Genomic DNA, 12,362 nt, shown 5'->3' with positions numbered 1-12,362 from the left:
GTGTGTAAAGAGACAGAATAAAGCAAATGGGGTAAGATGTAGGAAAATCTGGGTAAAAGGTAAGGAGTTCTTTGTATTATGCTTGCAATATTTCTGAGACTAATACTGTTAGAAGTTAAAAAAAAAAAAAAAAAAAGGGTTCCAAGGAATTAAGGAGTAGAAATAAGGCAAATTTGATGGCATAGACACACAAAGTAGGGCACTTAAAGTTAGGAAAAAATTAGATTTCAATAGTAAATACTTTGTTAAATACAAACTAAGGGAAAAAGTAAATAAAATACTAGCGTGGGGCTGTGGGAAGGGAGTGTTAAACTTAAGGGATGCAGGAAGGGAACTGAGAAAATAGAAGGGAAGCAAAAGACAAAGTAGAAGAAAGAAGCTTATGCCCAGGAAAAGAAGTATTTTAGTACTAAAAGAAAAAACACAAGCTTTTCTGGCAGGAAACAGACATCCTTTGGCTATAAGTTTCCCTGACCTCAGGGAAAGAGGAAGTCATCTTAAAAGGAGATATTACTGGGGCACCTGGGTGGCTCAGTCGGTTAAGTGTCTGACTTCGGCTCAGGTCATGATCTTGCGGTCCGTGAGTTTGAGCCCCGCGTTGGGCTCTGTGCAGACAGCTCAGAACCTGGAGCCTGTTTCAGATTCTGTGTGTGTGTTTCTCTCTCTGGCCCTCCCCTGCTCATGCTCTGTCTCTCTCTCTCTGTCTCAGAAATAAATAAACGTTAAAAAAATAAAAAAAAATAAAAAAGGAGATATTACTAGACATTCTTTCATTCATTAACAAATTTATTTACTACTTTTTTTTAATTTTATGTTTATTTCTGAGAGAGAGACGGAGAGAGCATGAGTGGGGGAGGGAAAGAGACAGAGGGAGACACAGAATCCGAAGCAGGCTCCGGGGTCTGAGCTGTCAGCAGAGCCTGACGTGGGGCTTGAACTCACAAACCGTGACATCATGACCTGAGCCGAAGTCGGATGCTTAACCAACTGAGGTGCCCCTCATTAACAAATTTATTAAAAGCTACCTACTGCTTGCTAGATCCTTTCTAGATATTAAGATACAGCATGAATAAGCAGAAAAGATTTTTCCCTCTCATGGAGTTTACCTTCTAGTGGAGGAAGGTCAACAGTCAACAAGTAAACAATTCAATATATTATTTCAGATGGTGTGATGAAAAAAATAAACAGAATAATTGATAAGAGTGTTTGGAGATATCCGGGAAGACCTCTCCCAAAGGTAAAATGTGCTCCAAGCAGAGAGACCTGACGTGCAAAGGTCCCAGAACAGAAATGCCAATGTGGATGGAGCACACTGAACAAGGCAGACAGTTGCAGAAGTCTCCCGGCAGAGGCCAGACCAACTTGAGCCTTGTAATTTCAATTTTATTTTAGATTCACTAGAAGGCCACTTGGAAGATTTTAAGCAGCAGAGTGGTACGATCTGATTTATGATTTTCAAAGTTCATTTTGGCTGCTATGCTGAACAGATGTAGGGAAAAAGAATGCAAACAGAAAGACCCATGGGAAGCTACTACAGCAAAATATGATAGAAGTTTGGGGCTAAATATATAGGCACAAAAACAACAGTTTCCATATACATTCGGGAGGAAGAACCAAAAGACTTGCAGATAAACTGAACACTGAGGAAAAGTCAAGGTTAGAGATACTAATTTGTAAATCATAAGCATTTATGTTTACTCCCCAGCTCTCTTCCGAAATGTCCAGCAGGACATCTCAACTGTCTACTGGAATATTGACCCGAATGTCTTATTGGAATCTCCCAACTCAAATGATCTAAATCAGAATTCATTACCTTCCCACATAAAGAAATACCTCATCCTTATTTAGAACCTATTTCTATTACTGGTACCACCATTTGCCCAAACTTAACATACTCCAGTCACTGTCCCTTCCCTTTCCCACAACCCACCCCCGAAGTATTCAAATCCAATCTTTGAAATACCTCTGGCATTCACTTCCTTTTTTTCCATCCCTTGCCACTACTTTAAAAAAGCCTCAAACCGGTCCTCAATTCATGCTATACCCTGTTGCCCAAAGATTTTCCAATGGATTGGGCACAAACTCCTCAATCTGGCATTTGAAGCCTTCTTTGATGCAGCTCAACTCATGTCTTAGTCTTTCAGCATATTTTCTAATAAATGGCCTACAAATGAGCAAAACTGACTTGTTGTGCCCTTAACATACCTCTGATATTGTCTCACTTCGGTGCCCTTCTTCCTGGGAAACGTACATTCTCTATGCTCTTCACCCATCAAAAGCCTACCCATCCTTCAAAGCCCTAGTTAAATGCCATCTCGTTCATTAAACTGATCTTGCTATCCTCTATGTGATCTTTTCTATGTCTAAACTCCCAGGAAAGGCTGCTGATAATTTTCTTACGGTTCCTACCACATTAAGACCTTGCATCTGAGCATTATGGACATTTGTCTAAATCTTACATCCTGTTATGCTTTATGTTCTTAGAAAGCAGAAACTATGTCATCTTTCCATTTCAAATAGAAACTGCCGCAGGATCCAGCACTCTGTAAACACCCCATAAATATTTGTAAACTTTTACAAACCTCTGACAAAAGTAGCTCCTACTTGATTTAAGGTGACAAGGCACTCAAATTCTGCTTTAGGCTTTTTGTATATTGACATTTAAGCAGGCAACGTAGGCACATGAGCCTGTAAAACCAACCTCCAACTTTAAGAAAGCAATGAGCCTATTGACTAAAAGAACATAGCAGAAACTGAAAAATGTAAACCCAACTCACTTCATTTTCCTGGGCAAGTCTTAAAATCTCATCAAATGTTACAAATGTGTCATTTCCTCTGACTGCATCTTTCTCCATAAATCCCAGATGAATATCTGTTGCAACTAAGATTTTAAATGTATTTTCATCGTCACTGTATTAAAAAAGAAACATTTCAATACAATAAGAGTATGCTCAAACCAATTAAAACCTAAATTTGTGAGATAAATAAGAACAGTTATGTAGTAAAATCGCTTTTCTAGCCTCAAAATAGGTCTGAAAATGTAAAGCATCCAATAGATCTTTGACATTACATAGTCTGTCTACCACTAATTCAAAGAACATATGAATTTTAAAAAGGTTCTGTGACTCCTTCAAAAAAGTATAACCTTGTTACAACCAGTTTTATATACTCCTTTTTACCTTGGACCTGGGAGCCTGGTTGTTTTCGAATTCTATTCCAGAGTAAAAAAAAAACCAAGAGGATTTGACCCCATATCTAAACCCACTGTTTATCTATTTTGTACTCATCCAGAAAATCATACTTGACCGGTTCATTTAAAAAGCCCTTCTTTTATCCTCATAAGCTAGTAAGCTTACACTGCAGTCCCAGAAGACACTTGCTTGATTCTACTCTCTATACAAAGTTAGTGTTTCATTAACAAATTTGGCCAAGTAACAAAACAGAATTATTTACAAGTCCATTTGAATTTGGTGGTATTCAAAGGTACCACCTTTCATGTGAAGCAGCAACGTAGTAGTTATTACGGCTTTCCTAAATTTAATGTAACTTTTAACTCTTTTTAAAAAAGTACTTAGGGATTTATGATCTCATCTCAACTTTCACATGTAAAGAGGTAGGTATTTACTGTCTCTGAAAAATGAGAACACAAAACAGAGAAATTAAATGATTTATTGCACAACTAAGTGGAAGAAACAGGACTTAACCACTCAGGCTATTTTCATTAAACCACAAGGAACTTAAAAAAACTTTCACATATATCTCCAAAATTGAAATCTTCATATATGAGATTTTTCCAGAAAAGATTTCTCTCCAGAAACTTCAAAGATGATACATACGCACACAGTTTTAATTGCCACACACACAGGCTGATCAGAATATTTTCAAGATCACATTACCCTAGCAATTTATGTTACAAAATACATAGCGTTTTATGAAGTATTTTCATCTCTCATTTAAACATTTAAATTAATCTGAGAAAGGCAATTTTGTTCCAATTATATATATAAGATAAGGAAATTGAGGCAAGGTTCAGAGAACTGCTAATTTGCCCAAGGTCACACAGTATTAACCAAGGAACTGAAATTAGACACCAAATCTAATGCTTTTCCCACATAACTTCTGATTCTTTTATTGATTTTCATTTTACTCAGATTCATTTCCAATTGATTCAATGCTAGAGCAATTTACTGTTTAAATAGGCTTGCACTGACTAGTTAAGACTTCCTCACAAAAGCTCAAAAATATTTATAGCTTCACTATTTTAAGACAAAACCTAAGAATATAAACTTATATACTAAAGTAATACACCAAATTACTGCAAGGCTTCAACCTATAGGTGAATATTATCTTTAAGTTAGTAAACATACAATAGTAATTTTTTTTTTAACATTCTAAATGTTTTTTGATCACTAACATTTCTGTTCATAGGCAAGCTCTTTATTTACTGCCAATTTATTAAATAAGTTTTCTTTTACGGCGATCTCAGTTGATGGGCTTTAGAAATCCAAAGCAACAAAAAAGATTCCAGAAGACAAGTGCTTACAGGGCATCTGCAGGACTCATTTCTACCGTCAGTCTAGGTCCTCTGGAACCAGTTTTTTCTCCAAGTACTCCTGGGTCGTGTGCTCAAATAAGTCAGAGAACTCACTCGATTTCAAATCCCAATACTAAAAGCAAAATTACATTATCATAAAATGCACATTCTTTTAAAAACAGACTACCAATTTTTGGAATCTCATTTTCATCTAAGGACCTACTACATTTTTACTTAAGAAACCAACAATAGAAACGGCACATCCCCAGTGCCATTCTAATTGCACCATTATGATTAAACTATGGGAAACTAATGTCCATCAAATGAATGGGCAAAAAGGGTCACATACAGCAGTTTTGGTTTAGCACACAAACAATTCTGGGTGCGCAGAAATGTTTAAACTACACGTGCAGCCTACCCTGGAGCATAGAGGTGACCCCATACTTTCTGCTGAAATACAAGGCTGTTTAAAGAAAAGGTCTAATTTATGAAAAGAGAAGGGCCCACCTTTAAAACGACTGTAAATAAAAAGAAACACGTGCTCCGCAGAAAAACGCCCGGCGCCTGCAAAGCAAGTGGAAATGGCCAAAATATTCGGGCAAGAGTGTATGCCACCGTGAAACCACCCCTCCCACGTCCGGCCTCCCGGTTCGGTCGAGATCCCAAGCCTCAACACACACACACCACCGGACTCTGAAACCAGAACCAGAACCTTCCAGGACTTAGCCGACCCGTCCCATTCTTTTCCAGAGTCAATCCACTCAGGGCTTCCTCCCCGGATCCCACAGAAATAGGCAGTACGTTTCCCAAATTATCCCACACCCTCACTCTCCCAAAGCCTCAACGGGCCCCCAGGATGTCTTTTACCCGGGAAGAAGGAGCGAGCTTCCCGAGGAGAAAGGCAACAGCAACTCACGAGCGTCGGTCTCAGAACCCGCGGGGCCACTTACCTGAATTAGGCGGGAGAGAAAAAGCAGCTCTTTCTCTCGCGATACCTCACTGATGACGTAGCACTCAGGTCTTCTCCGGCTCTCATTGGCTACCAAATGCCGTTAGGAGCCGGGAAAGTAGCGGCGAGGCCCCGCCCTCATGCGAGAGCCAATCCAGAGAAGCTGAGGGACGACCCCGGAAGCGAGGTTCGCGGCGGCGATTTTCCCTTCTTTAAGGTGGGTAGCTCTTGCTTGTCCCGGCCCGCGCTCCTTGGTCCCCTCGCGCCACCTAAAAACTAGTGGGCCCTTAGGGGCGGGTCACCTGTCGACCCCTGCTGAGCCCTGCTGAACGGGCTGCGTCGTGGGTCCTGGATAGGGCTGGAGCGGCTTCTCCACTCTTGGCTGTTTGGAAGGCCGCAGGCGCGACTCCGGGCCTGTGAAATGACCAATCGGTGCCAGAGGGCTTCTCCCCCACTCCCACTCCCCAGAGTTAGAGCATTCGGGCCCTTGTATTTATTCCCCGCATCCTTTATTTTCGCCTCTGGACCCTGGGTTCAGCACATCCGTACTACTTTGTGCTCGTAGCAGTAAAATATAGTGTGTGTGTCTGTGTGTGTGTGTGTGTGTATATATATATATATATATATATATATATATATATATAGTGAAACTATTGAATTAGAAAATCTGACCTTTCAGTGCCATTAAACGGTCCTTAGTCTAGGGCAGGTTGTTTTAATCTACCCGAAACTCAGCGCCTTCACTTGTAAAATGGGGTTTATGATACCATCTGTCACTGAGTTTTTTGTAAGGAGTTGACATGGTTTAGATCTCTGTCGAAATGTGTTCTTTAAAGAAACATGGGGTATGTTTCTTCCTGGTGGAATGTCGTCAAGTAAGAATCTTAATCGATTTTTTGGTTCTAGGTTTGACTCTTAATCTACCTAAAATTTAAAAATAAATTTTACACGTAACTTATTCTGTCTGAAGCAGTAAATTCAGAATTTACTTTAAAAAGGGGAGAGGGAGTTTTTATAGAAAGGAAAGGGGAGGATAAAATATGTGCTTTATTGTTTCTATATTTGCTATAATTAAGTGAACTTTATATTATTTCTCGGTTTCTATTAAGTGTTTAATGAATTGATGTATGATCATTTTTGTGTTGCAAGGGTCAGAGAATAGTTTGAGAGGAAAGAAAAAGATGAGAACTCCGATGGGAGTTCCTAAATACAAAATTCATAAATACAGAACAAACTGGTGGTTGCCAGAGGGGAGAGGGGAAGGGAGATAGACAAAATAGGTGAAAGGTTTGGGAGGTACAAACTACCAGTTATAGAAAAAATAAGTCAGAAATGAAAAGTACAGCATAGAGAATATAGTCAAGGAATATAGTGAGGAGTATAATCAATAGGTGAATATAGTCAGTAATAAAGGATACTGTGGTGAGCATTGAATAATGTATAGAGTTGTCGAATCACTGTGTCGTATACCTGAAGCTAATATAGCATTGTGTATCAACAATAGGTCAATAATAAAAAGTGAAAATTCCAAGAGAACTTGTAAAACACAAAGCAGTTCTGATGGGGCCTCCCAATAGACTGAAAAGCTGGGCAGGACTTGGAAATCCTTTAGTACGGTCATTACATTTTACAATGAAGTAACAGGACAAGAGAAGTTATTAGTTATGAGTGATAGATTGAAACTGGAATTTAGTACTCTTGGCTCTAGTAATAAAATCTAATGCCACATTAGGATTGAATACTATTTAACTGGTGAAATTAGAAAGAAATTAGTATCTTAAGGGTATGACTAACTCGGGAACTTCTCTCAATCCCTTCTGCATTCCACACAAAATCAAGTGATAGGGCTTTAATTAAATTTAATTCTACAAATATTTCTTAATGCCCTCTGTATAAGTAGGGCATAGAGATAAGTTAAATACAGACCCTATCCTTAAGCTTATTAACTTCTGAGGGACTAAAACAAGAACAGATTAGTGCTGAAACAAGGCAATATGTAGCACAGAAAAAGCTACCAGAGAGAGATCTCGTTTTGAGGTTCAGAAAAGACTTAATGAAAGAGATAACATCTGAGAAGAGCCTTGATAGACTGATTTCAGCAAATATAATTGGGAAGCAGAGACATGGTATTTTTAAGATATTTATTAGTCACATTTTTAAAAATTGGCTAAGCTTTAATAAGCTGTGTAACTCTTTAAGCTGATACTGGTTTATAAGTTAATATGGCAGCCTAGCTGAATAAATGTTACTTCCTTCAAGAAGCCTTCTCTAATCCTGTAGGACTGGGTTAATTATAACCCTCTTGTATACTCATTGTATTTGGACAAGGTCCTGTTACAGCACAGATTGTGCTGTTCTTACTGGTCATCCCCACTAGACAATAAGCTTCATGAGGTTAAGACATGGGTCTTGTTCATTGTTGAATCCCAATATCCAGAGACTGGCACATACCAGGCATTCTATTCATATTTGTTGAATGGAGTGAGTGACAGCCAAAATTCAGTTCAAAACAAGAAGCCGACTGAGAACTATAGTTGTCTGTCAATGAATGGGACTCCTTTTTAAAGCAGTAAATTTTCCCAAGCCTGAAATTACCAAAGTAGAAACAGGATAATTATTATAGACATTACGATAAAGATACCTGCATTGATGAGAGATTTGAACAGATGCCCTTGAGGCTATTCCATCTCTAAGAATGCCTAAGTCTTTGAAGTAGTTTATTAGAAATTAAAAGTTTTTGTTTCTGCTTTGCGTCGTTTGTCTAGTCTATAAAAATCATGAACGTGCCTTTCTTTTAAATTATAATTTAGAAGCTTTAAGCATTTATCACTCAGTATAGTACAATAGTATCTAAACCAATAGATTCAGAAAAATATAACCATGGACTTAAAAAATAAGAAGTTTTAGACCATTGAAGATACAGATAACTGAAATCTCATTTCCAGCATTTAGAGAATGTAAAGTACCAATAAATCCAAAAAGTTCAGACAGGGTTTATTGGTATGTGTTTGCAAAACTTATCTATGCTATTGATAAACACTCAGTTACTGTTTTTCTAATAATTTTTATGTTTGTGTTTCCAGATCTTGATGGATAAAATAAAGCAGACATAATTCATCACTGGAAAGATTAATTATACGCTGGCATTTGAAATGCTTTGTATTTAGAATAACAGTAAAAATGGAAAAAGGGAAAGTAAATGATGATGGAAAACCAGATACAGAAAATTCCTTGGACTTTTCTGAACACTTTAACCAACTTGAATTGTTGGAAACGCATGGACACCTTATTCCCACTGGTACCCAAAGTCTGTGGGTAGGGAATTCTGACGAAGATGAGGAGCAAGATGAAAAAACTGAAGAGTGGTATCAATTGCAAGAAAAAAAAATGGAAAAAGATCCAAGCAAATTGCTTCTTTGGGCTGCTGAAAGAAATCGGGTAAAAAAACCAAAAAACCAAAACAAAAAACAGTTAAAGAGGAAATCATAATATAGTAGGAAAAGTATTGGATTTGGAGCCAGAAGACCTATCCCTGAACCTCTATTTGGTTTGTAACTTTGGGCAAATCCCACCATTTCTGAACCTCTATTTTCTTACCTGTAAAAGTGGCCATCATAATACCTGTATCTTTTATATAGGATTTTGAGGAGCATATGAGGAAATGTACATGAAAGTACATAGTAAGCCAGAAAGCATCCTATTCAGTATTATTTGGAAGTTTAAGGGGTAATTATAAAGATGGCAAGAAGTCACCTATATTTTTAAATCATTTCTATTAAGTCATTAAGATCATCCTAGAGACAACTATGGTTTAGAAAAGGGAGGATGGGAATTAACATGTTTTGAATACTAAATATACCATGTGCTTTTACTACATTATTTGATTTAATCCTCCTATATCCCTGCGAGATAATAATATTCCCTTTTACAGTTTAAGAAAATGAGTTTCAGGAATACTCATTTGCCCAGTGTTATCCAATCTATTCTTCCCACTCATCCACTTCTACCACATTTCACTAAGTTCCTCCATGTCTGTTAGTAAACTAACCAAAAAGGTCTTGTATTTTTGGATAACTTTTTAACCCAAGAGCACACTGCATCCCACCAGAGATCCAAAGACCAAGCTGAAAATCGCTTCCTGAAAATACATTTCTAAGGTTGTTTTAGTTTGAGCTCTTTAATCTCTAGATTTCTTGTAGCATTGTCTTCTGATAAAGAAGTTTATTTTTTAAAGTTTACGCACTGTGTATATTGGTGTGGTAATCCTGTCGAAGAATCAATCAATTATTATGTTTTCTTAACTAATGAAATATAAAGGATTAAACCCAATAGCCTGTATTATTCATCTAGGACTAAAGCTTTTACGCAATGAGCCTTAATTGGACCAGGAGTAAATGTATGTTTTGATATTCAGAGAATCACATTCTTAGATGCAAGAGCCTGGCTAACACTAACTGTTCATTCTTAAAAATCTGTTGCCCCCGAAAGAAATGTTAAATCATTTGTATTTTAAAGTCATCTGCTGACAAGGAAGTTTATGTTGAACTTCATCAAATCTAACACCACGAGATAGCTTAATTTTCTCCATTGACTGTTCTGGGTTTTTTAAGATGTCTTTTCCTCCTCAGCTTACTACGGTGCGGAGACTACTTTCTGAAAAGTCCACTCACGTGAACACTAGAGATGAAGATGAGTATACCCCTCTTCATCGAGCAGCCTACAGTGGACACTTAGATGTTGTGCGTGAGCTGATCGCACAAGGGGCAGATGTCCACGCGGTGACTGTGGATGGCTGGACACCCCTGCACAGTGCTTGTAAGTGGAATAATACCAGAGTAGCTTCTTTCTTACTCCAGCATGACGCAGATATTAACGCCCAAACAAAAGGCCTCTTGACCCCCTTACATCTTGCTGCCGGGAACAGAGACAGCAAAGATACCCTAGAACTCCTCCTGATGAACCGCTACATCAAACCAGGTCTGAAAAACAACTTGGAAGAGACCGCATTTGATATCGCCCGGAGGACAAGCGTCTATCACTACCTCTTTGAAATTGTGGAAGGCTGCACAAATTCTTCACCTCAGTCATAACGGTTCTAATAATTTTCCAAGTACCAGTGCCTCCTTTGTGTGAGATATGAAATATCCCCATGATACAGAATTGACATCAAAAAGTTTCACTGCAGACATTCAGTGGTACACATTCGAACGCCCTTCCGAGTGAAAATGCCTACCGTTGATGTCAAAATGTGTTTGAAAGTTGTTTGGATGTATCTTTACTGATTTATGTGGAGTTTGTAATTTTTATCAGAAATAATTTTAACTTCTACTTAAAAACTTGTAACGGGTTGTACAGAAAACTAATGATATTTTTGGTGCTGATCCAAGAGAAGTGTATTTTTAAATACCCCCCCCCCCACCGGATCTTTGTTGAGTATTTAGTATATTGACATGTATTTTTATAAGGTGAGCTAACTCAGAATTTAAAAATCTTAAATATACTGGTGCAGGTCAGCTGTCTTCTCGACATCACCATAGCCATTTGCTTTCATTTTAAATCATAAGAACTGACTTAGCAGTGACTTGAGTCGTCAGAAGTTTAAAAAAAAAAAAAACAAAGCAGGAGAAAAGCTTAGATCTTCGTCTTTTTAGAGCATAGACCATTTTCAGGAAAGTAGTTAGCTAAGTGTTTAGTCCATGAATGTTATATATACTGCCTCCGCTACCACAGCTCACACAATCCTGTGGACAGTCCTACCTCACCCTGGTCAACCTACACGATCCTTATTCCATTGGTGAGTCAGCATGACCTTTCAGACATGCACACAACTCTACCTTGGTCCAAGAGATCATAATATATCTGCTCTCCAACTGGTTTTACCTGCCTAATCCTGCTGTTTGGGGCACTGCTCAGATGGTCTCTCCAGTTCACAGGAAGTATTGATTTTCCAAGGCCCTCCTTTTATACAAGCCCTACAAAGGCAAAGAGACAAGGGACGAAGAATTCTAAGAGTGAAAGGATGATGATTATATTGGGGCTAGAACCACAAAGTGGCTAAGGCTTTAAAAAGCCACAGCATGGATAGCGACAAAAGCATAAATATAAATATTCAGAAAAAAAATAAAAATTTTGAGCAACAAAAATGGCACCATTTCTTTTCTTTTTTTTTTTTTTAACCAGTGTATCTCTTGGCTTAGATCCATAAAATATTTATTCACCCAGCCTACATTTATTTAATAACTATTCTCTCAGTCTTTCCAGCTAGAGCTTCTCGTTGGCTACCTAGCCCCTTTGTGACTGTTCCCAAAGGGTTTTCTCTTCACTTAACACCAGAACTGGCATGCTATGGGAAGGAAACTAAACCAATGGGGCCACAGTTATATATTCACTGAGGTTTCACAGTGCTCACAGTGAAATTTGTTGGCTTTGCTTTTATAAATCTTAAATATGCTTCTCCAGGGAGCTTTCTGACCCACAACCTGCCACAGTGAGGGGATTTAGAGTCTTTACACTATGGATGTAAAAGCATTCAGTTATTTCTATTCGTTGGCATCTATTATAACAAAAATCAAAACACCTCCATTTCTTGAAAAACCCCCATTTTCAAAGGTTCCTTTCAGACGTGAGAGGTCTCCAACAAAAGAAAAAAACACAAGGAATAAGAAAAGAAAAGAAACAACAGATTTGAGCAAAGACTGAAAGGCAATGAGATTCTGAGAGAAAATGTGTTACCAGAGTGTATCCAAGGGCTAAGAAGTTTAGAGTGACTTTTTTTCATTCTGTGTACAGCTTCTTGATGCCTGTCAAATGAGTCAATCTTTAAATTCAAACCTAGTTGTCCCCCCGTTTCAGGATGGGTCTTGTTCATGTTGAGCAAAT

The 12,362-nt window shown here is 38.1% G+C and overlaps 2 protein-coding genes across 8 annotated transcripts in view; one reads left to right on the top strand and one right to left on the bottom strand.

The window, feature by feature from the left end:
• Nucleotides 1-5,508, bottom strand: part of MRE11 (MRE11 homolog, double strand break repair nuclease) — a 76,507-nt gene extending 70,999 nt beyond the window's left edge. For 2 of the 6 annotated variants that reach the window (XM_047878317.1, XM_047878321.1), the window contains exons 1-4: nucleotides 5,402-5,486; nucleotides 5,042-5,098; nucleotides 4,544-4,667; nucleotides 2,778-2,910 (exon numbers count right to left, since the gene is read on the bottom strand). In XM_047878317.1, the coding sequence (XP_047734273.1) occupies nucleotides 2,778-2,910; nucleotides 4,544-4,563 (153 nt within the window). In that variant the 5' untranslated portion in view covers nucleotides 4,564-4,667; nucleotides 5,042-5,098; nucleotides 5,402-5,486. The other 4 variants (XM_047878320.1, XM_047878319.1, XM_047878318.1 and 1 more) reach the window with 4 other exon arrangements.
• A 137-nt stretch (nucleotides 5,509-5,645) lies between these two features.
• ANKRD49 (ankyrin repeat domain 49) lies at nucleotides 5,646-11,000 on the top strand. 2 transcript variants are annotated; one of them, XM_047823880.1, is made up of 3 exons: nucleotides 5,646-5,700; nucleotides 8,567-8,921; nucleotides 10,112-11,000. In XM_047823880.1, exons 2-3 carry the CDS (start codon nucleotides 8,664-8,666, stop codon nucleotides 10,571-10,573), a joined length of 720 nt encoding a protein of 239 aa, XP_047679836.1. In that variant the 5' UTR covers nucleotides 5,646-5,700; nucleotides 8,567-8,663; the 3' UTR covers nucleotides 10,574-11,000. The 2 variants fall into 2 exon arrangements, with proteins under 2 accessions (XP_047679836.1, XP_047679835.1); XM_047823879.1 differs by lacking the exon at nucleotides 5,646-5,700 and adding an exon at nucleotides 6,177-6,358.
• Nucleotides 11,001-12,362: the final 1,362 nt, after the last annotated feature.

Source organism: Prionailurus viverrinus, chromosome D1, assembly GCF_022837055.1.
Source record: "Prionailurus viverrinus isolate Anna chromosome D1, UM_Priviv_1.0, whole genome shotgun sequence".
NCBI classification, from domain to species: Eukaryota; Metazoa; Chordata; class Mammalia; order Carnivora; family Felidae; genus Prionailurus; species Prionailurus viverrinus.
Note: the sequence above shows the minus strand (reverse complement) of the source record. Positions and strands in the feature narration are given on the sequence as shown.

Coding starts and splice junctions, on each gene's coding strand:
- ANKRD49 (XM_047823880.1), top strand. CDS start 8,664: ATGGAAAAAGGGAAAGTAAATGATGATGGAAAACCAGATACAGAAAAT. Junction 8,922..10,111: donor GGGCTGCTGAAAGAAATCGG/GTAAAAAAACCA, acceptor TTTCCTCCTCAG/CTTACTACGGTGCGGAGACT.